Genomic DNA, 23,340 nt, shown 5'->3' with positions numbered 1-23,340 from the left:
TATTACATTATTATAACGAAAGATTTGTCATACATTATATGTTATATATAATATAATATGTTACTAATTTTGGTGCGAATCAAAATATATTAACATTCATCTTATATGTTATTTATTAGTTATATAATATAATATATAACTATAAATATAGTTATTAATTTTTGTAACCGAATTATTTTTGGTGTGATTAAAATAATCAGAAAGATATGTGGATATCAATTATCTACTTTCATTTTACCCATAGATATCTATTTAGATGAAAAGTGGCTATGATACCCACATGCATAAAGAAGGGTAAACGAAACCCAACCTGGGAATATTAGAATGAGTTAATATGATATGCAATTTCTAAGGTAGTATATAAAATCAAGAAAGCTGCAACATTGTGGAGATTGTCTTCCATAATATATACGCATCGAGATGCATTTAAAGATTACCACATACTATATTATTATATATGCATTTAAATGCAGGTTTGAATTCAGATCACAAGGCTATAAAGCAATTACTTTCCAACCATGAAACATTCTAATATGGATTCTTCAAACATTCAACCAAAGACTGAACGGTCTTGCCTATATTTTTTATATTATATATCTTGCAGGTCACAAGACTATAAATCAAACACAGTCTCCCATGGACTACAAATCAAAGACAGACCCCTAAAAAGAATCTAAAGTTAAAGATTGAGTGATAAATCCCCCTCGGTCGAGAGGTAAATCCTTATCGTTGATGCTGAAGACCGAGTTATAAATCCCTCTCGCCAAAGGTTAATGTAGAAGACCGAGAGGTAAATCCCTCTCGTCAAAAGTTTATGTTGAAGGCCGAAGAGGTAAATCCCTCTCGGTTCCTTTTGAAGGTCGAAGAGGTAAATCTCTCTTGGTTCCAATTGAAGGCCAAAGAGGTAAGTCCCTTTCGGTTCATGTTGAAGGCCAAAAAGGTAAATCCCTCTCGGCTGAGAGGTAAATCCCTCCCGTTGAAGAAAAAACCGAGAGGTACATCCCTCTCGTCATCTAAAAAGTTGAAGGCAAAGACCGAGAGGTAAAGCCCTCTCGATTGAGAGGTAAATCCCTCTCGGCCGAGAGGTAAATCCCTCTCGTTGAAGAAAAGACCGAGAGGTAAATCCCTCTCGTCAACTAGAAAGTTGAAGGCAAAGACCGAGAGGTAAATCCCTCTCGACTGAGAGGTAAATCCCTCTCGACTGAGAGGTAAATCCCTTTCGACTGAGAGGTAAATCACTCTCGACTGAGAGGTAAATCACTCTCGTTGAAGAAAAAACCGAGAGGTAAATCCCTCTCGTCAACTAGAAAGTTGAAGGCAAAGACCAAGAGGTAAATACCTCTCGGCCGAGAGGTAAATCCCTCTCGTTGAAGAAAAAACCGAGAGGTAAATCCCTCTCGTCAACCAAAAAGTTGAAGATAAAGACTGAGAGGTAAATCCCTCTCGACCGAGAGGTAAATCCCTCTCGTTGAAGAACAAACCGAGAGGTAAATCCCTCTCGTCAACCAGAAAGTTGAAGATAAAGACCGATTGGTAAATCCCTCTCGACTGAGAGGTAAATCCCTCTCGTTGAAGAAAAAACCGAGAGGTAAATCCCTCTCGTCAACCAAAAGGTTGAAAACAAAGACCGAGAGGTAAATCCCTCNATCCCTCTCGTCAACCAAAAGGTTGAAAACAAAGACCGAGAGGTAAATCCCTCTCGTTGAAGAAAAAACCGAGAGGTAAATCCCTCTCGTCAACCGAAAAGCTGACAATGACCGAATCACATATACTCAACCGTCCGACCCAAATAAGATACAACGACATGAAAAGCAAGCTCCTCAATACTACGAGAAAAGTCTCCTTCAAACTCATAAGTCCTATAGTTAATCATGGCTAAAGCTTAACGATTAACTCGGACTTGGGGGCATAATGTACAATATGATATCAGGGCCGAGCGGTTACGATATATTTTATTAAAGATATAAAATAATCAGGTTTAATGTCTCAATAGGTCCCTATTTTCGTCCAGAATTTCAAATAGGTCCCTTTCTTTTTTGGCGTCTCAATTAAGTCCTTATTTTCTTAAAATTGAATCAAATATGGCCTTTCCGTGAAATTGAGATGACACCGTTAAAAAGGATATGTTGACAGTGTAGTTTTTTTATTACGTGGTATTAAAAACGTGACTGATGTATTTTTTTAATTTTTGAATTAAAAAATGAAATATACAGAGTATACTTCATTTTTTAATTCAAAAATTAAAAAAATACAATTCAGTCACATTTTCAATGCCACGTAATAAAAAACTACACGGTCAAGATACTCTTCTTAACGGTGTCATCTCAATTTGACGGAAAGATCCTATTTGATTCAATTTTAAGAAAATAAGGACTTAATTGAGACGCCAAAAAAGAAAGGGACCTATTTGAGATTCTAGGCGAAAATAGGGATCTATTGAAACATTAAACAAAAATAATCAAGAATATCTATTTTGAGGTAAGTTTGTTTATATTTTATTCTGCTTATATTTTATTGGGCTTATATCAGTTCAAGGTCCATGAGACAAATTATAAATATTGAGTCAGGGCCACAAGCCAGGTACCTTCCAATCACTCTCCAATCACATTCAGAAATAGTCTACAGTGATCATAAAATCACTAAATACTCAAGTGTGAACCGAGGTTCATCAAACCGCTCCTAACTTGAGCGTCGGAGTACCTTTTGCAGGTACCTTCCCCTCCATCAAAAGGAACATCGAGCGGCCAAAAAGAAGCGAACGGTCTAGACTGAAGAAAAGCAGGCTATCCAGATAATCCAGGCATCGAAAAGCGATAAAGCCATGCCAGCCAGGTTAGTTTCCCGTTCCTATAAAATGTCTACCAAAACACAACCTTTAATACTTTTGGCCCTTTGTATGTTTTGTTTTCTTTTTTAAAAGGCAAGAGCTCGTTCTATTAATATGATAAAAACTTATTTATATATTTTTCTAATTTATTGACATTGATAAGAGTTATTGGATAATGTAAGGGAGAAAGGATTCTTTTTATAAAATCATTAATTTCTATTAACTTTCAAAAAATGTAAAATTTTCTTGTATGAAGTTATATACTTTTAATTTTCAAGCAATTTTTTATTTCGTTTCTTTTTTATATTATCAGTTTTCAAATCTAAAAATTGAAATTTGACCCATGTTTACATTATTTTTTCATTTTAAACCACCTTACTGTGCAAAAATTCTTCCTCTTTTCTTTACTGTTTTGTTATTAAAAGGAATATCACACTAATTTTACTCTATTTTAATATTTTCTTTAACATTACATAAAGGTGACAAAATGAATTAGAGTGATTGGTCCAAAATGGAAAAAGTTGGGTTAGAAGGTTGGAAGTCTCACATCGATTAGAGATAAAGTCAATTCAGTGTATATAAGTCAATGTATATAAGTGAATGCAAACTTCACTCTACAAGTTGGTTTTGTGAGATTGAATTAAACTTAAAGTCCACTTTTAACATGGAAATTTTAATCTATCAATTTGTTTTATTTAATCCATTTAATATGTCAATTTAAAGGGCTAAAATATATGTGTTAATCCAATTAAACTCGGTTTTATTTATTTAAGGGTTAAATATGTTTTTCGTCCCCCAACTATTGGCCGTTTTTGTGTTTAGTCCCTCTTTCAAAGTATAGTACAATTTAGTCCTTCAACTTTAGAAAACTATGATTTTAGTCTTTTTTACCAAATTTTTTAAACTTTATTTGATGTTTCAAGCACGTTACATTATAGCATTTGGATTGTTTACACATTTTGACACATATTTGCTTCAATGTTAACTGAGAAACGCGTTTTAAACCGCAAATAAAGTTAAAAAAATTTGGTAAAAAGGACTAATACTATAGTTTTCTAAAGTTGAAGGACTAAATTGTACTATAGTTTGAAAGAGGGACTAAACACAAAAACGACCAATAGTTGGGAGACGAAAAACATATTTAACCCTTTATTTAAAGTACTTTACCTTTAAGCTCTATATTAATTTTAATAAATTTGTTTATTTCTATATTTAACTATCTTTAAAATAAATTTAAGGAAATTAATGTTTATAGTTGGTTTGATACACCCAATAATTTTACATTAATTAAGAATTGAAGTTAATAATAATTTAAATAGTTTTTCTTTCTATAATTCTAATACATCAAAAGTGGTGTTTAATACTAACAATGTCACTCAACTTGAAATTAAAATAATAATGATAAGTTATATTTATTCCTAAATTTAACATTAAACTTTATATGAGAAAAAAAAAGTTAATGTGCTTTGTATTTCAAATATTATAAAATATTATAATTTGGGGGTTATAAATTACTAGTAAAATATTTTTTTTTATGATAATAATAAATATAATTAAATTTTATAATTTTATTATAAATAATTGTTTTTTGTACCATGTGGTTGGATGATTCTAGAACAAAAGAGGAACGGTTGACCTTACTTGCTTTAACCTCCAAATTTTGACAAGACAGAGACGAAAGTCATTTGGTCAAGCATGAGTAGAGATCAAATGAGTGGTCCCAATAGCAAAATGTTTTTTAAGAGACGCTAAGAACCGAAGTTAAGAGTAAGAAGTATCAATTAGTGTAATGGACTGAGATTGGGTCGTGATTAAGGTTCCACTAATCTTAGGTTCATTCCAAAAACTATAAATACAGGACAAAGATAAGAGGTAAGTGATCATATTTATTATGAATTTAAGACTTTTCTTTGATCCCTAGGTCAATTGCATCGAAGTACCTTTGATAGGTACCCCCATCAATTTGAAGCATAAAAATTTTGGCGCCCATCGTGGGACTCGAACCCACAACCAAGCGTAGGTGCATTTGTGGAGTTTAAGAAAATGGTTAAATTTAAAGGAAAATATCAAATTAAAAAAATGATTAAATTTTAAAAATATTAGTAAAAGTAGTAAAATTGATTTTAGAGAACATGTTACTTTAAAAAAATTGAATACTAAAAAAGAAAGTTTCAAATAATAGTATAGATTTATGACAAATTATTTTAATTTTATATTTTTATTATCAAAATTTTATTGTGATGATAAAAAATAACTATGATACTTTAATTTAAAAGGTGGCTTCTCTATTTTTTGATGGCACAAAATTAATAATTGGTTCCTCCATTTAATTGTTGTGGTTTATAACAATTAGTTCCAATTTTACTTTCACTTCATAGTTTATCAAGGAATTTCATTGTCATATGTTATTTGGTCTTCTATTAAATATGAATTAGGTAAACAAAAGCAAAGTAAATTGCTTCCACTTCTTCTTCAAAAAACAGAACCACAATATACTAAATCAGACAAACCATTTGATCTTTATTATTTTCAAATCTTTCATTAAACATATGCAATTAATACAATACATAACATATCTTAATTACGTTCAACAATAATACATTTCACTTGCTTACATTACACCTAGAACAACATATCATGTCCTTCCCATGAATATTGCAACTACAATAATACCCATTACACATAGAACACTAACAACATTTAGGAACAATTTCGTCCATGTTTGAAGACCCATCACAACTTTCTCCACATGAACTATCATCTTTTTATCACTCTCATTTTCTTCACTCTTCACCAACCTCTCATCCTTTGCTTCCAACTTCTCACAGCTAACACTTTCGTCAAATCCACCATCACTACACCATCTGAAGTAGTTGCGTCCAATATTTTCACTTCCAATCTTATACTTAGATCAACCTTAGAATTGTTTCCCTCGATTCTTACTGGTTTTCACAGTCATTAACAAAGACTTCTCTCTACAATGACAAATTAGTGATGCATCGTTCCTGTTTCACCCTCCATCTTCACGAGAACTAACAAAAAATATTGTTTTCGACACTCAATACAAGTGGAAGAGGAACACGAATGACCCACAGACATTCTTACATCTTACGTCTCCACTGCTTGTCAATTTTAGTCCAACAAGAACAAACCCTAATTCCCTAATTGTTCATCTTTTAATTTTATAGCCTTTGCAAATGTCACGTTTGAATTTCCATCACCAAACCTTAATTTTTAAATATTTCGTATATTCAAATTCCACATAATACCCTCTCTTTATACTTCATAATTAAAATATTTCATGTTAAACTAATGAGAAAGTTAATCTTTTAATCCAATTTAAGGACACTAAACTAATTGTTTCAATTTTATACTTTTAAAAACTCAATTAAAAAAAAATTATTTGAAAAACCCCAACCCGAAATATGAAAGTAATTAAACCTAAGATAATTATAAGCATTAAATGAAGTTTACGAAAAGAAGCCGATTAAGAACTTAAAATTTGTTTTCTATGTTCTAATATATTTCTTTAATACAAATTCTAAATATAATTTTATATATTTAATTATTATCATAATATACAAAATAATTATCTATAAAATTACTAATTTTTGATTTCTCTCTCGTTCTCTTTTCAGCTTCAGTAACACTCACTGCGCTAATACCTTCTCTCTCCTCTCTCCCTCTCTCTTTCTCTCCGTTCTCCGATCATCGTCTTCGCCTTCACCATTTCTGGTAATTTTTTTTTTGTATTTGCTTATCTTTCCTCTATATCCTGCAATTTTCATCTCCCCGCATTCTCTCTAAAATGTAGTGAAAGTTTATTTATTTAAAATTTTTGATTGTGTTACCATATCACTGTTCCTGTGGTTTCTGAATCGTATTTCCCCATGCTAATAACCGGGTATTTAAAAACTTCACCTTCTAAAACGTTGACAAAAGTTAGAGTAGATTCTTAGCATTCTGGAAAATCTGTGCGCTTCGAAATAAAAATACGATTCGGTAGATGAAATCATATTTGCACTTTTTTATGGGTCTCGGCTAAGAGTTGGATACTTGATTTGTCGAATATGGATGATGATTTATTCATTAGGAAATCCTCAATTTTGTTCCACCAAGAAGGCAAAAACCCTATTCCAGTTCCTGAGATTCCACTAGTTTGAGTCACGCTGGTCTTTCTCAGGAACTAATTTGTTCAGTGTATGAGGGTTAATATGGTTAAACATATGTGGTTGCTCCTTACACTAGTGTGAACTTCTTACATTTTCTAGGACTAATATTTCTGCCCCAAATTTTTTAGGGCAATTTTAGAGATTGGATCTGTTTGTTATAAAGTTTGATGGAATTCATGTTACGATCCGGTTTATAAGTATGAGACTTGAGTTTATTGTGTGATTGATTTTGTGGAAGAAAGATTTGTGTTTGCTGTCCCTTTATCTACTGTCTGGGCTGTAAAATCTTTAAAGTGATTTTTGGATTGCTGACCTTTTCTGAGTTTCTATGTTAGTAGCACATGTCCTCTGAGGTTTATTCTCTCATTTTTCTTAGCATGTGTTTGTTTAATTAATGTGATTTTTAAAATGTAATTTGCTTACTTTTTAAATAGAAGAGTTAAAGCCCCAACCATTGATTGATGCTTCAGAATGTCACAGTTGTTTGTTTGGAGCTATTGGTACGAGAGTTTATCTTTTCTGTGAATTTATGGTCGTCTTTCAATCTGTCTTCTGGTAGTGGGGATATTTATATGGTCTATTACTTGAAATTTGAGAATCTGGTTTTAGTAAAATTACATGATCTTGCTTCCTATGAGGAGATAGATGTTTACTTCTAGCTTGAAAAACATTTGAATATTCATAAATGACCATCTGTATCCGCTCTTAAATCTTGGTTTTCTTTGTTGTTCTATCTAATATTTGCTTCCATTCCAGAATGTACCCCTGTCCCGTCCCTTTTTCTTGCAAGACCCCTCTAACTGTTTTTAAAGAACAAGCAGTCTTGACCAATTCAGTTTACCTTTCAATAACTTCTTTTCTTCATTAATTTTTTAATTTGAAGGTTGTTAGAGTATCAAAATTTGCATTGATATCTCCCAAACTTTCTAGCCACTCCATACCCCAGAACAACATCAGTTCTGCCCAAACTAAATAAGAAATTTTTTTTGTTGTACTGTCAACTCTTGTAACTCTGTTGACAACCCTTTATACTTGCCTCTGCACACAATTTTATGGCTGTCACCAACTTCAAATGAATATTGATTGTATCCACTCCACTACTGGTAACTGGAGTTTGGTCCCCAGTTTCGTGGAAGTATAGCTGTGAGTTGCTCCACAATCACATAATATCACCACCTTCTGAACCAATACGTGTTCCTACCCTGTCAAATATCTGAGATTTGTTAGCCCATTATATTGAGCAGGTATGATGAGTTATTTATTGCTGCTCTTCAGTAATTACAACCTCTGTATGTGAACCTTCCTCCTACTCCTTTTCCTCTAACATGACCGGGACATTGAGTTGCTTGTTGTTACATTGAGTTGCTTGTTGTTACAAACATGAGTTAAATTATATTTTGCATCAAGACCAGAAAACTACCAGTTTTTAATCTTCTCTTGCAGTTCTGAATGTGCTAACCTTTTAAAATTTCCTGTATTGCGCATTGGTCTTGGTCAGCCTTGCATCCAATTTTGACCCAAATACATTTGGTAATTGAACTCTATTTGCCATGGTCCTCTCTAGGGCCTCAAATTGTGACTCTATCATTATTGAGTTCACCATAAGTAATACCCGCAAAGCCTGAAAAGAGCATTGATACAAGTTTACAAAAACTGGATTAGAAATTATAAAAAAAGAATGAATTTCTAGAAGAAAGAAAAATGACAGTGTTTCATTCCAAAATGTAAGATATGACAGGAAGTAATTGCTCTGTTATTCGAGGAACTAGAATCCTCCCAACAATATATTTCCTATCCTCTCCAACTTTGCTCTCCTTTTTTTTTTTTGTTAACATGGTAACTGACTCCTAACTACGTGTAACAAACTCAAATATCTTTATTACTATTTCCCTTATTTCTTCTCCAATAAACCTTTGTAACAGTCCACACCCTATCATCATGTCTTCAGAACATACTTGGCTTTATATGAGAACCTAAGTATGGTCTCGATGTTGTTACATCATGCTTTCACTTTTCTTAATTTTCTATGCAAGCTTGATATTCTCTGACCACAAATAGCAGACTTATATCTTATACTTTCTTGGAGTTGAAAATATTAAGAACACTATAGGTAAGAATGTTTCGAAGTCCATGATTACTAGTTTTGTACTTTGTTTTGTTGGGCATTTGGACTTCCTTCCTATGTAGAGAATATGCCCATATCTCAGAAAGTGGAGTTTAACTGTGATACAACCTCATAAAAGTGGTATAGTACTCTAGTTTTCTCAAGTTGTTATTTTGATGTTTGTTCTATTGAGCATGCAATCTATGTAGAGATAAGTGCTAACAATTAATTCATGGGAGGATTTAAAAAATTAACCATTGACAAAAAAAATGCATGATGATAGAGGTATTATTTGAAGATAGAGGTATTATTTGAAGTGGTCATTTAATTTATTCATGACAAGGTATTAATATAACAATTGCTTAAATGGTTATCTTTTTGCTCAATAGGAGTGCCTTTTCTCATGTATTTTCTTTTACCAAAGCTATACTTTATTCATTTCTCTGTTCTCATTTTCTTTGTTCTGAACTAAAAATTCAGATCAACATGTCTCGAAGATATGATAGTCGTACAACAATCTTCTCCCCGGAAGGACGACTTTACCAGGTAGAGTATGCAATGGAAGCAATTGGGAATGCTGGTACTGCAATAGGGATATTGTCTAAAGATGGGGTTGTTCTGGTTGGCGAAAAGAAAGTCACATCTAAGCTGCTGCAAACCTCAACTTCCACTGAGAAAATGTACAAGATTGATGATCACGTTGCATGTGCCGTTGCTGGAATTATGTCTGATGCCAACATCCTAATCAATACTGCTAGGGTCCAGGCACAACGTTATGCATACGCTTACCAAGAGCCAATGCCTGTTGAGCAGCTGGTTCAATCTCTCTGTGATACCAAGCAAGGTTACACACAATTCGGTGGTCTTCGACCATTTGGAGTATCTTTCCTCTTTGCAGGTTGGGACAAGAATTTTGGCTTTCAGCTTTACACTAGTGATCCCAGTGGAAATTATGGTGGTTGGAAAGCTGCAGCTATTGGTGCCAACAATCAGGCTGCCCAGTCAATTCTGAAACAGGACTACAAGGATGATATCACAAGGGAAGAAGCAGTTCAACTTGCACTGAAGGTACTGAGTAAAACCATGGACAGCACAAGTCTTACCTCTGAAAAGCTTGAACTTGCAGAGGTTTTGCTCTCACCCTCAGGAAAAGTCAAGTATCAAGTTTGCTCCCCCGAAAACCTAACTAAGCTGTTGGTGAAGTTTGGGGTGACCCAACCGGCAACAGAAACTGCTTAGGTTGTTTCATGTCATATGCTATGCCTAAACAGTGCATTTGGACGTTCTTCCTTTCAGAATAGACTTCAAAAAAATGTCCGAAATTTCTTTCAAAGTTCAAACTTTAAGCATTGTGTTTCTTAGTAATGCTAATTGCTTTTTAGGTCGTATTTATTTTTATTTTCAGGACATTGATCTATGATGTTTGCACCCATTCCTTTCTCTTACTATCTGTCCATTATCCCTTTCTTGTCCGTAATTTGAGTTAGTGGTGTTAGAAGAAACAACGTATCAACCTGCTATCTGATGATTAAAAGTTATTTTTTTTAAACTTAGTACCGAATGATCAGATGACAATTAAAAAAAATCTATACAATACTGAGTTAAAATTAATTAGGTGATTTTTGTAATTACGCTTTTGGTGTGTCATGCAAGAGAAGTGATGTGAATTTGACCGGAAGGATAAAGATTAAGTCCAAGTTAAATAGAAAGTACAAAATCAAAAATGCATTTTTTTTAGTGTTTATAATCCTCAATATTGTTGTATATACAAAATTTGATTTTTATTGATCGAACAATAAATATAATTTTACTTTCACTAAAATTCCAACACATACGTGTTATCCTGTAACTGTATGTTATTGATGGAAAATATAGGCATAAAGGAGTTCATTCCACACATCAGGAACTCCAGGGAGGCACCAATGTATGCAATCTGCATAACTTTTTGGGTTTGCAATTTGCTCTTTGGTTAGAGGATACCACTGCTTCCTGTAGATAGATGGGTGTCCTTCTTTCCTGTATTCTGAGAGCTGTGTGATGTTCAATATTTGAACACTCAAACCTCTTGCTTTCAAATCATCAACCACATTCTCCACCACCTGCATCATTTTAGGATCAGAATCCTGCCCCCAATACCCCTCTTCTGTAATCATATCTGTTTCGTTGTAACAATTGTTACCATTATCTGCTCCCCATTCCTCAGCCCTGCATTATTTTTTTCAATTACAAAAGTAATTTACAGTTATGCACTGCACTTATATGCATATTTGGCGTTTGTAGGTAAGGGGATGTTCACAAGAGCTGGTGAAGAGTAACTTTCTGGTCAAACTTAATAAAGGAATTTTTTTTTTTTTTTTAATTTCAAAGGTGATTGTACAACTTCAGTTTTTTGTTAGGGTTATTAATAAGAAGTTTCTTACTGTTAAGTAGAGGATATTAACTCAACTTATACTTGTTTACTTTAAGCTCATCCTTTGAAGATGTCTGAATGATAGTAAAATTTTGGAGTATATAGAAGTCAAGTTTTAAGGTTTTCTACGATATATCTTGCTTATATGTTTGGTTAATGATTGTTTATATCTAGAAAAAATTAGTGGCACAGTGATGCTAGCTTGATCATGAGTGGTTTTTACTTTGACTCAAGAAATATTGTAACCTGAGGTACCTTGTATGAATAGGTGACATGCTAACGAAAAACAATTGGGTCTTCTTACGATTGACATGCACTTCCAACCAATCAGACCAGGTCCTAAGGGCCATTTCATAGACTCTCAACATTTTAACCTTTTTGTAGACACCATCTGGGTCTCCAAACGACCCCCACCTGCTTGTAAATTTGTCACAATCAAAATCAATTTCCGAAGTTGGATGCATGCAAGCTTGATTTAGTGATGAATACAGTAAAATCACGTTATGTTGTGTTGGAATTGAAATTGGAGCAGTTGACATTCAAGTTGATGAAAGGAATGATGGTTAGGTTAACTGCTGCACTTACAGAACATTCATAAGTGGTCTTCTCCACCACAGATAAGTGTTAAAAACCAGAAAGTCTGCATCAGTCCAGTACTTGGCATGCTTTTCTATGGCGTTTACTCTCACTGTGCGTTCTGGTACCCTATGGTTTACTGGGTCATCTGAGTTTGATTCTACTAGTAATGGGGACCAATAATGCTCAATACTTGCATTGTATTCCTTCATTAAACATATTAATGAAACATACGTGTCAGCAACATAGACAAAAATAGGTTATGTACGAGTCCTATGTTTAATAAGGACTTACTTTGGCCTTGAAAATGTTGAGTGAAGCATTAGCAGTGGAGTGCATGGACTTGAGGGTTTTGGGAAGTATAGAGTCAACAAGACAGACCATGGAAACCCATTGGCCTCTGATGAGTGAATCCCCCACAAACACAAGCCTCTTGTTCCTTAGCCTTTCAAGTAATGCTGTGGCATTGAACCTTATTAACATGGAAACAACCACATTCCACATGCCTCAAAAACTATAGCCAAACTTCATTAGTCATATATACCATATCCCAGGCATATATAAACTGTGATACATAATGAAATTGTATTTTTTCTTCTGCTATGTATGTGACCTAAAGATTGTTTAAAGATCATAAACACGTAATAATTATCTTAGAATTACACACCTTGGAAGATCACAATGGTGAGGTTGCCATCTCCAATTCTGGTAACTAAGGTCCTTCCTTCCAAATGTCTCGCAAGCCACTTCTTCTGACATGAAGCTGCACTGCTTCTCTTTGTATAATGGATAAGATTCATTATCAAAAACCCACTTACCCGAGAACAAGTTGCATTGTGATGATGAAGAATCAGTAGGAGGACTTATTTCTATAAACAAGTGTCCCCTATCCTTTCTTAGATAGATGGTAGTGGCAACTATAAGAGTGGCTAAGATGATCACAGAAGAACAAAAGGTGTTTCTGATTCCCCATAAACTCCCTTCAACCACCATTTGGTGTGTCTTTGCCATTTTCATTTTGCATTCTTGGTTCCTCACTCTCCTTTTTGAAGCTTAGTGCCATCGGTTGGTGAGAGAGATTTGTATTTTAGCTTCCCTAGTCAATATGATGCACATAGTACCCTCTTAGTTCGATAATTTCTACATTTCAAAATCTGACAATACAAGATTCCTATAGGAATAATATAACAAGTTGGTACAGAAAAATCCAATATTATAAATTTTATTTATATGGTATGATTTAATCATAGACGTGTTGTTAGACTTTGATATATTTCATTTTCCTATTTGGATGCACACAATAAAAGTTGAGATAGTTTAGAGTAAGTTTCTCCTTTCAAATTTTATGTATTTATAGAATTGGGTGAGAGCAGTTGGGTGTGTGCTATATGAATTGTTAGGTAACACATACATCTCTTTAGATTTAATAAATCTTCTTTAGGTTAAAAAAAGAAAACTATATATACTATACAACTTGTGGTTTCAATAATTGAAATTTTAAAGTATTTTTCATGCATACGTTTAAAGCGTGGATTATATTATAGTGTGGATCAAAAATTCAATGCATTGTAGATGCGTACGTAATGATCTAGGATTACTTTTGTACTTGCATTTTTTATAGTTGCATGACATAAAGAGTAAATAGGATGGTCGCTCTGAATTTATCTTCAATATCTTTCTAATGCAAGACGTAAAGACTTAAAAACAATGTAAAACATAAAATGTGTCCTTTTGCATGCGGCTTTTACCTTTTCCCTTAGTTAAATTGAAGTCTTAAAAACTTTGTCTGCTTTCAATTTGGTATTTCGTAGATTCGTCTAGAAATTCTTTACATTTCAAATAATCAGTTAAATATTTTTTAGAATTGGATTGTTCTTTTAATAGTATAATGTTTACTAATTGTTGGAAATTAATATGATTTGTGGTTGTAAAATTGAGTTTGATTACGTGTGTTAATATTCAATTTCGTCTGTATTAACTAAATAATAAACTTTTTTTTTTTATTTTGTCTTATTTTATTTTATTTTATTTTTATTTTAATTATTTTATTATTTTAGTTTTTCAGTTTACTTTATTATATTATATTTTTTCTTTTCTTTCGTATTTATTGTATTTTGTTTTACTTTATTATTACTTCATTTTATCTTATTATTTTATATTTTACTATATATATTATTTCGTTTTATATTAATATTTTGATATTAGTTTAATTCACTGTTTTTATTTAGTCTTTTTTTAAAAAAAAAGAAAGAAAAAAATCGAAACTTATGAAGAAAAAAAAGAAAACAAAACAAAAGACAAACGTTATAAACAACTATTGCATTTGTCGTTCCTCTCTGTTTCCAATACTATCAACCTTATTGTAAATCAAATATTTTTCTATCAAGATGTATCACTCATTTTTTGGTAGAAATCTTTAGCTCAGTGGTTTCTCGCCTAAATTGCTTTAGCTAGTCGCCTTAAGAAGAAAAAGGGATGGAGACAAGCAGACAGGGATGGCTGGAGCAGGAAGCAATGGAGTGTTAGGGGCAACCCTCAGACTTTAGCCTCCTCACGCAAGGTGCAGGAACGGGAAAAGAAAATTCAATTTGTGAAAGAAAAGAGAAAAAGGAGAGCTCTGGACTCAAGCCTAAGGACTGATTTTCCCTCACCTCTAATATCTCATCACCACGGCCATGAGACAAACATTCAAAAAATACCCTCTCCTTCGTCTTCAGAGGTGGAACCCAAACAGAAGGGAAAACCCCTTTTTTTCCAAACCCATTGCTTAACAGAAACCGTTCACTCCACCGATCCAGATAACAAAAATCCATCTTCCAACTATCAAAACCTCCAAAAAGCCATTTTCATACAGAAACAAAAAAAGAACATCCAATAATCATCTCTCACAACTGCACCCTCTTCTTTATCCTCACTAAAGACCTTCATCACCCATTCTCATCCGCTACCACCCCAATTTGTGCATTTAATTTCAGTTTCAGTTGAGAATATTAACATGATCATTCTTGGTTACTTTTGGTTAGAGTAGGATTTGATGATTCATTTTAAGTTTTATGTTTTACAATTTAATTCAGATTTGATGCTTAGTTTAGGGATATTTCTTGATTGTTAATAATTTTTTTTAGACTTAAGGTTATGCTTCTATTTTACACTTCTCTTTCAAAGATTTTCTTTTCTTATTTTTTTCATTTGAGTTCTCTTAGAGTGTATCATATCTGTTATGTTTCAGTTGTAGGAAGTTATAGTAAGTAGGTTTTATTTCTGTTTTGATACTGTTATTATGGTTTAATACCTATTTTGGTCCCTCCTTTGGGAGGGTTTGTTCAAAGTGGTCCCTCTTTTTTAAAAAAGTTCACTTAAGTCCTACGTTTTGTAAAAAATGTTCAAAATGGTCCTTTTCGCTAACGGCGTTAAGTTCATTAACGGCAGACATGCCAGGTGTCTAACATCTGCTGATTTGGCATTGTTAATTGTTTTAAAATATATATTTAATGCTGAGGTGGAAATTAAAATAATTAGAGTAAAATAATATAGCATTAGGGTCAGAAGTGTTTGGGGTAATTAGGTTAGGGTAATTCGAATTGGGGTAATTCGAATTGGATTGGGATTGGGAGGTTCGTGATTGAAACTGAGGTGAGGTTAGCGTTCATGGTTCGTGAGCGCGATTGAATGCGAAGTGCAGAAGATCGAATTTGGGTTCGTTGTTGGTGAAAGTTTGTGGTTCGTGAAGGGAGGTTCGTGAAGGGAGGTTCGTCGTGAGGTTAGTCTTCTTACTTGGTTCATTTGTTTTGTAATGAGTCGAAGTGTGTGTTTATTTGTCAGTTTCGTTGTCGTTTTCTTTGTTGGTATTGATGTCGTGTTGGTTGTTGAAGTTGGTCTACTGTGTGTGTTTAAATTGGTCCCCCTTTTGGTGTTAAATTGGTCCCATTGCTGTCCATTTTTGAAAGTGGTCCCCGTTTTCCATGTGCAGGGTTTGGGATGAGTGAGGATAGGTTTAAGGTAGTGGTCCACTACGGTGGGACCCTGATAAAGGATGTGTTTCCCTTTAAGTATTTAGGTGGACAGATATCTTCTTGGGACATTGACCCTGACACATGGAGTTATTTTGGAGTGGTTGCTACCATTAAAGAAATGGGTTATATGGAAGTACAGGAGTTAGTTTATAGCATTGACAATATTTTACATGGCCTTTATGACGATAGGGGAGCTATGAATATGATGGAAATAGCTAAATCTTTGGGGAAAGTGGATTTATATATTGTGCATAAAGTTAGCGAACCAGACTTTGTGGAAACTGAGAATGAAATTCTTTACCTCTGCCAAGGGCGTGCAGAGAGTGGTGATGGTATTGGGTTTGAGGCTGATGCAGAGGAAAATGAGGAGGTTGAGAACCAGTGCGTGGTGGAGGAAGTTGGTGATAAGTTGGACACACATGCTGAAGTGGAGGTGGAGGAAGTGCAGGTGGAGGAAGAGACAGTTGAGGAAGTGGAGGTGGAGGCAGTTGAGGAAGTGGCAGTTGAGGAAGTGGAGGTGGAGGCAGTTGAGGAAGAAGTGGAGGTGGATGCAGGTGAGGAAGTGGAGGAAGAAGAAAACAGCAGTGAGGAAGAAGTGGAAGTGGATGAAGTGGAAGTGGATGAAGTGGAAGTGGATGAAGTTCAATTGGAAAACAATAGTGAGGAGGATGCTGAAGATTACATGGTTGGAAGGGGGTTGTCTGATGATGATTCTGAGGCAGAAGAGTTGTTAACTCCAGGAAATAGTGATAGTGAGGAGGATGAGATTCAAGACAAACCAAGTAGATGTCCTTTTCCTACATTTGGAAAGAAAAAGTCCATGTTAGATTACAAATGGGAAGTGGGTACCATTTTTAATGATAAGGAGGATTTTAAGGAAGCTATAAGAAACTATGCTATTCATGCTGGGAGGGATCTTAAGTTTGTAAAGAATGATAAGCGTAGGGTTCGGGTGAGATGCATGGGTGCTCAAAAAAAGTGCCAATGGGTTGCTTACTTAGGATATTTGCCATCAAAAAAGGTTTGGCAGTTAAGGAAGGTTCTTGATACCCATTGTTGCAGCAGACAACTAAACATTAAAATGATGAATAGTAAGTGGTTGAGTAATGAAGTAGATAAGGTGTTGCATGATAATCCTACTATTAAGGTACAAGATATACGTAATAAAGCACTAAGAAAATGGAACACCAAGGTATCAATTTCAAAAGCAAGAAGGGCCAAGTTAATGGCTACAAATGAACGTGAAGGAGATTTTAAAGAGCAATTTAGAAGGCTTCACGACTACGGGCATGAGTTGTTGAGGAGTAACCCAGGGTCAACTGTTAAGATTAAGGTCAACAGTGATAATGGTGAGGCCATCTTTGAAAGAATTTACGTGTGTCTGAACGCATGTAAGAAAAGTTTTGTAAGTTGTAGGCCAATCACCTTTTTGGATGAATGTTTCTTGAAAAGGTCTATATAAGGGAGAGTTGCTTACAGCAGTGGGTAGGGACCCAAATGACCAAATGCTTCCAATAGCATATGCAGTAGTTGAAGTTGAAAATAAAGATAGTTGGAGTTGGTTTTTGAAATTATTGATTGAAGACCTTGGTGGGTATGACATATGCCGAGCATGCACGTGGATGTCTGACCAACAAAAGGTACATGCACTACTTACTATTTCTGTTTTTTTTTCTTTACTTTATGCTTTATGTATTTTGGTATTAAATATTGGTGTTGTCAGGGGTTGGTACATGCTGTTGATGAGCTTTTGCCTAAGGCAGAACAAAGATTCTGCATCAGACATCTTTATGCTAACTTCAGGAAGCAATTTAGTGGTCAAATTTTGAAGAATTTGATGTGGAGTGCTGCAACAAGCACTTACCCCCAGGCTTGGGAGAGAGAAATGCTGAAAATGAGAGCAGTGAATGAGGATGCTTATAAATACCTTATAGCTATTTCCCCAAGGTACGTATGATAAATACCACATATATTCAATTCGTTCTTCTGCTGCAGTTCATGATGCATAGTTCAATGTAATAAATTCCTTCTTTTGGTGCAGGTATTGGTCAAGATCTAGATTCACAGCTCAAGCTAGTTGTGATAGTCTAGATAACAACATCAGTGAAGGTTTCAATAGTGTCCTTATTCCTGCTAGAGGAAAACCAATAGTGACATTGCTGGAAGATATCCGATTGTATTTGATGAAAAGATGGGCCACCAACAGAACGAAGGTGGCAGGTATGGATTTCAATGTTTGTCCAAAGATCAAGAAGAGACTATCAAAGGAATGTCAACTATCTAGAAATTGGATTCCAAGGTAATAACCTATTTCTGTCTTATTTAAGTTTATATCGACATTTTGAACATTGTTATTTATGTTTATACATTTTAGCTGGTCTGCAAGAAGAATTTTTGAGGTTAGAAATGTTTCAGCTGTTGGGAACAAGTTTGTTGTGGACTTGGATACTCATGAATGTAGCTGCAGGAAGTGGATGATAAGTGGCATCCCATGTTGCCATGCAGTAGCAGCCATGCACTACATAAATTTAGACCCAGACAATTTTATACCAGCCTGCTTCTTGAAGTCCACCTACGAGGAGACATATGCATTCATCATTTATCCAGTGAATGGCCACCTCATATGGGAGAAAACAAGCTTCCCTGATATAATGCCACCAGTAAAGAGGAAGATGCCTGGAAGGCCAAAGAAGAAAAGAAGATTGGACCCATGGGAGCTAACCAAGGATGGGACCCAGATGACTGTTGGTGGGCATAGAAAGAAATGTAGCATCTGTCGTCAAGTGGGGCACAACAAAAAAATTTGTCCTCTACGTCCACCCATCATAGAGCCAACAGAACCAACAACTGAGCAACCTACCCAGCCACAAGAACCACCAACTGAGCAACCTACCCAGCCACAAGAACCACCAAGTGACCAACCTACCCAGCCACAAGAACCACCAAGTGACCAACCAACTCAGCCTCCAGTACCAACACAAGATTCCATGACAGAACCAACTCCACCAGTACCAAGGAACAAGTTAACAATTAGAAGAAAAGTTGCATAGGACAGTGTANTGAGAGTGTGTAGGACATGTTTTGTAGCTAAGGTTTTATGTATGTTTATTTGAAGTTAGACATTTTATCACCAAGGTATTTGAATTTGGACATGTTTTGTATGAATTTGGTGTTATTGTTTCACTGGATCTTTCTTTGAATCTATTAATGTTTCACTGGATGTACTGAATATTCTGTGTAAAACTATTGTTTGAATGTTCTTTTACGATTAGGTTTCCTTACCAGGCATTGGAATTATGTTGAATTTAAGGGACCATTATGCACAATTTTTAAGTAAAAGGGGGACCAAAATGAACATTTTTAAACAAAAGTAAGGACCAAATTGCACAACTTATAACGAAACTGAGGACTATTACGAATTTAATTTAACTAACCCAGATGGTTCAAGTTATATTACAGTAGCAACACATAATACACAAAGACAACATTGCTTCCAGATTGCCCACCTAACATCAACCTAAGGGCACTTAAAACATTACAACATGAACTCAAAATACATGAACACAACATAAATTGGACATTAACATCAACCTAAAAACAACCCCAATATTATGATGTTAAGCACAATAACAACAACCCCAACTCCAACTACTAACTTCATCTTTCTCTGCAAGTCTTTCACAGCACTTTCCATATCAGTGGTCCTCTTGTTGCTTTGCCTCACATTTGTACCATCTCTATCATCACCGTTCTCTTCACCAAACCACTTGAAAAAGTTACATGACATCTCACTTGTAAATGCACCCTATTACTCACAAAAAACAAAAAAAACTGTCAACATAAGAAATCAATTAAACATAAAAGTCACTTTGCTATTACGAAAACCTTATAATGACGACATGCCCAAAATTGCCTCCCAGCATTCCTTGCAGTTTTCGCAACTTTCAGTATGGCAAAATCACCACAGTAGCAAGTGGGGGTTATCCCACCACCCCTCGAAACAGCACCCTGTGATGAATGCGAANCTCCTTTGGCCGTTGTCTTNGAACAAGAACAACCNCTTTGTGAAGAAGCCATTCAACACTCTAAACCCTAACCTTTAGACTTTCCAAAACTCTGCAGCAAATGACCACAAACCCTAACCATTGCTTTTAAACTTGGGAACCATAACCATGAATCACTGTAACATATGGTTAACTTAATCACAAACTAAAAATTACACCTAAATCCTACACTAATCCAACCTTAATTATAAACATTTCCACCTCAGCATTAAATATATATTTTAAAACAATTAACAATGCCAAATCAGCAGATGTTAGACACCTGGCACGTCTGCCGTTAATGAACTTAACGCCGTTAGCGAAAATGACCATTTTGAACATTTTTTGCAAAACGTAGGACTTAAGTGAACTTTTTTAAAAAGGAGGGACCACTTTGAACAAACCCTCCCAAAGGAGGGACCAAAATAGGTATTAAACCTTTCTTTTATTACATTTCAATTTCTTTATTCTTTTAAATAGATTTTAGTTTAGACTACTTTTAATTCTTTATTTTAGTTTCATTCATTTTAAATGTCCCTACCTCTTTAGTATTTAGTAAGTAAATAATTAGTAAATAAATACAAGATCGAACTTTACATTTTCTAAACCTAATTTTTACCGAGTCTGCGGATTGATCCTGTGGTTGTCCTATACTACATTAGTGGAGACTAGGATTTGTTGACTTTTTGTGCGACCAAAAAGCCTTTCAACAAATGACTCCATTGTCGAGAACTCAGCGAATTAAGTTTAGAAGTGTATTGTTAGTCTTTGCATCCATGTAGTTTGTACAATTTTTCTTTTCTATTCATAGATCTTAGCTTAAGTTTTGCAATAGAGGTCCTAGGGGTCTGTTTAGTGTTCTTCTAGTGTGCATTTGCTAAGCATGGATCACTTCTCTGCATATGGTAATCACCTTTTCCCTTATAATGCTCAACCACCACAATTTAACTTGTTCAGTGAGCCTTTTAGTGAGCATTCTTTGCAGCAAACACCTCCTTGTTTTCAACCATATGGTGAGCAACAATCCTCGCCTATGCAGCAGCAACTGCCACACTTATACTAGGACCAATATGTTGAACTAAAACAGGAGAATTTCCAGTCAGAACAGCCATGACAACCACATTCATATTGGCACTAGTATGCTGAACAAGAGTTGGATGAATTCCAATTAGTGCAGCCATGGCAGGATCAATTATGTGACTATTAAGTCCCTGACAAGTGTACCAGATCGTTATCAAGTAATATAAAATGGGTAAGTCCAAGTATCATTTTCCCAAAGGACTCGTAGGCCTTACTTTTCATGTAAACTAATCGCATAAAACTTGAGAAAAGAATTAGTTTGAAGTGTGTATGCAAAGAACAAAAGTAAACATGCAAATGCAATGATTCAGTTGGCTTAAAGAAACTATGGATGAATGGAGTTGTTGGGGTTTACAATTTCATCTTATCCACCCTCATATATCTACTCTTCTTATTTAATTATCTTATTTATCATATTGTCATGCAAACTTTCTTGGTCTACCCTTAACCCAATCCCTTGGTGAAAAGAGCCTATTACTAATTACCGGCTTGCTATCCCTAGCCTCCCCTAGCAATTAATAATGCATGATAAACTGAAGCAAAACACAATTGATTGTCCTACCCTTATCCCTAGGCAGTATTAACATAATCAAGGAATTCAACATCAGTTCATGACATTATTGTACGTCCCCGTATCAATATAGACAAACAACATTTACCGAATGAGTTAAACGATAAAAGCATTAAGCAAAGGTGAAGAACCCAATAATTGATAAATCAAGCATATAAAATAAATAAGAATTACAGAATCTAGCTAATAAAAACAGAAAACTGCCTAGGCGCCTAAGTTCACCGCTCAGCGGTTTCCCTCTTGCCGCTTTGACCACTCAACAGTTAGTTTTGTCGCTGAGCGGTTTCCCTCTAATCGCTCTGAGCGCTCAACGGTCCATTCTGGCGCTCAGCGGCTCACTTGACCCTTCTTTTCATCATTTTTCTCCTTCTTTCATGGGTCTAAGTCCACCTTACTTCACTTCCATCTTCAATTCACCTTAAAACCCTGCAAAAGAATGTAAAACAAGCATAATATCTCTAAAACCAACTTTTGACTCTCACAAGACACAACTAAGTGTTTTACTTGATTTAAAGCTCGTTCTAAGCCATAAAGGATGTGTTTTAATATCAAATTTAAGTATGAAAATAACGGTTTTTAGACCGTTATCAGTGACCAATTACAACAGAGAAATCCATCGTCTGAACTTCAAGGACTGACCACTCAAGTGGCTCAGTTAGTAGCTGTTGTCAACAAGCTGACATGGAAAGCTGAAGAGGAGAAAGGAGCTGATATTAATGAAGCACCACTGACGGTAGCTGCTGTCGCAGAGTTTTAAGAGATTAAGTGTCCAACCACCTTTGTAACTGTATACTCTAATCCTGCTCTCATTGATTCACATTCTGCTTTTAGTTTTGACGATGATAATTCCAATTCTTTGACGAGTGATGATTGTATGAATGCATCTGTTTATATTTTTGAATGTGTATGTGAACCTTATGACCATAATTACACTGATGCTGATTTTGAAAAGCTAGTTGTTGGTTTTAGGGAGTTGACTGTGATTCATGGTTGTAATAGTTTTGTTGTTGTCCCTATATTTGAGTTTACTACTGCTAGTGCTCAATTAAGTGAAAATGTGTATTATGATGGTGATAAGAGTATTGAACCTTAATCTGAAATTGGTTGTACTGTTGATTTGAATTCTGATTTAAAAATTGAACTTATTGAAGTACAAATTGATTTCAGAAAGCCTAAAGAATACTTGAAAAAAATGAGGGAAGTTGCCAACCATGTTTTGGTGCTTCAGTACTATGAAATGGATTTTGATACTGATGTATGTGAGCCTGAAATTGATTTTCCTGTGTTTGATGTGTCTTTAGAAGTTGTTGATTTTAGTCCTTGCTTTAATCAGTCTAATATTATAAATTCAGCATTTTCCATTGATAGAGTTCATGTGCCTGCATCTAGTGTTTTTGATGATTGCACAGATTTAAATGAACTCCTTGATGATGAATTAGATGCTCATGATGATAGATATGCAGTTTTTGATGATGTGAAAGTTAATATGGCTGATTTTGAAGATGCTTGTACTGATTTAGGATTAGAACTTGAACTTGAGTTTG

General features: G+C 34.7%; 5 protein-coding genes across 7 annotated transcripts; 3 read left to right on the top strand and 2 right to left on the bottom strand.

Moving 5' to 3' along the window:
• The first annotated feature begins 6,418 nt into the window (after positions 1–6,418).
• LOC106758188 (proteasome subunit alpha type-4) lies at positions 6,419–10,520 on the top strand. Its single transcript, XM_014641135.2, has 2 exons — positions 6,419–6,562; positions 9,584–10,520. Exon 2 carries the CDS (start codon positions 9,590–9,592, stop codon positions 10,340–10,342), a length of 753 nt encoding a protein of 250 aa, XP_014496621.1. The 5' UTR covers positions 6,419–6,562; positions 9,584–9,589; the 3' UTR covers positions 10,343–10,520.
• Positions 10,521–10,672: 152 nt separating this feature from the next.
• LOC106759013 (protein trichome birefringence-like 34) lies at positions 10,673–13,204 on the bottom strand. Of its 3 annotated transcripts, none has more exons than XM_014642025.2 (5): positions 12,757–13,204; positions 12,384–12,561; positions 12,099–12,295; positions 11,769–11,927; positions 10,673–11,308 (listed from the first exon to the last, which is right to left on the bottom strand). In XM_014642025.2, the coding sequence occupies exons 1-5, from the start codon at positions 13,104–13,106 to the stop codon at positions 10,960–10,962; spliced, it is 1,233 nt and encodes a 410-aa protein (XP_014497511.1). In that variant the 5' UTR covers positions 13,107–13,204; the 3' UTR covers positions 10,673–10,959. The 3 variants fall into 3 exon arrangements, with proteins under 3 accessions (XP_014497511.1, XP_014497512.1, XP_022635278.1); XM_014642026.2 differs by having other exon boundaries at positions 12,384–12,547; positions 12,757–12,994; XM_022779557.1 differs by lacking the exon at positions 11,769–11,927.
• A 2,526-nt stretch (positions 13,205–15,730) lies between these two features.
• Positions 15,731–18,223, top strand: LOC111241449. The gene is made up of 3 exons (XM_022779500.1): positions 15,731–17,742; positions 17,826–18,049; positions 18,144–18,223. Exon 1 carries the CDS (start codon positions 16,068–16,070, stop codon positions 17,562–17,564), a length of 1,497 nt encoding a protein of 498 aa, XP_022635221.1. The 5' UTR covers positions 15,731–16,067; the 3' UTR covers positions 17,565–17,742; positions 17,826–18,049; positions 18,144–18,223.
• LOC111241469 lies at positions 17,725–19,247 on the top strand. The gene is made up of 4 exons (XM_022779555.1): positions 17,725–17,742; positions 17,826–18,049; positions 18,144–18,401; positions 18,477–19,247. Exons 1-4 carry the CDS (start codon positions 17,725–17,727, stop codon positions 19,150–19,152), a joined length of 1,176 nt encoding a protein of 391 aa, XP_022635276.1. The 3' UTR covers positions 19,153–19,247.
• A 441-nt stretch (positions 19,248–19,688) lies between these two features.
• LOC106758217 lies at positions 19,689–20,179 on the bottom strand. The gene is made up of 2 exons (XM_014641163.1): positions 19,988–20,179; positions 19,689–19,907 (listed from the first exon to the last, which is right to left on the bottom strand). Exons 1-2 carry the CDS (start codon positions 20,177–20,179, stop codon positions 19,689–19,691), a joined length of 411 nt encoding a protein of 136 aa, XP_014496649.1.
• Positions 20,180–23,340: the final 3,161 nt, after the last annotated feature.

The sequence above is a fragment of the Vigna radiata genome, chromosome 4 (genome assembly GCF_000741045.1).
Source record: "Vigna radiata var. radiata cultivar VC1973A chromosome 4, Vradiata_ver6, whole genome shotgun sequence".
NCBI lineage: Eukaryota > Viridiplantae > Streptophyta > Magnoliopsida > Fabales > Fabaceae > Vigna > Vigna radiata.
This window is presented reverse-complemented; position numbering and strand designations above follow the sequence as displayed.

Bases quoted from the DNA above. Each gene is read 5' to 3' on its own strand.
- LOC106758188 (XM_014641135.2), top strand. From the start codon at position 9,590: ATGTCTCGAAGATATGATAGTCGTACAACAATCTTCTCCCCGGAAGGA.
- LOC106759013 (XM_014642025.2), bottom strand. From the start codon at position 13,106: ATGAAAATGGCAAAGACACACCAAATGGTGGTTGAAGGGAGTTTATGG. The intron at 11,928-12,098 runs GTAAGTGCAGCA...ATTTACAAGCAG, and splicing joins AGACCACTTATGAATGTTCT to GTGGGGGTCGTTTGGAGACC. The intron at 11,309-11,768 runs GTACCTCAGGTT...AAAATAATGCAG, and splicing joins ATGTCACCTATTCATACAAG to GGCTGAGGAATGGGGAGCAG.
- LOC111241449 (XM_022779500.1), top strand. From the start codon at position 16,068: ATGAGTGAGGATAGGTTTAAGGTAGTGGTCCACTACGGTGGGACCCTG.
- LOC111241469 (XM_022779555.1), top strand. The intron at 18,050-18,143 runs GTACGTATGATA...CTTTTGGTGCAG, and splicing joins CTTATAGCTATTTCCCCAAG to GTATTGGTCAAGATCTAGAT. The intron at 18,402-18,476 runs GTAATAACCTAT...TATACATTTTAG, and splicing joins TCTAGAAATTGGATTCCAAG to CTGGTCTGCAAGAAGAATTT.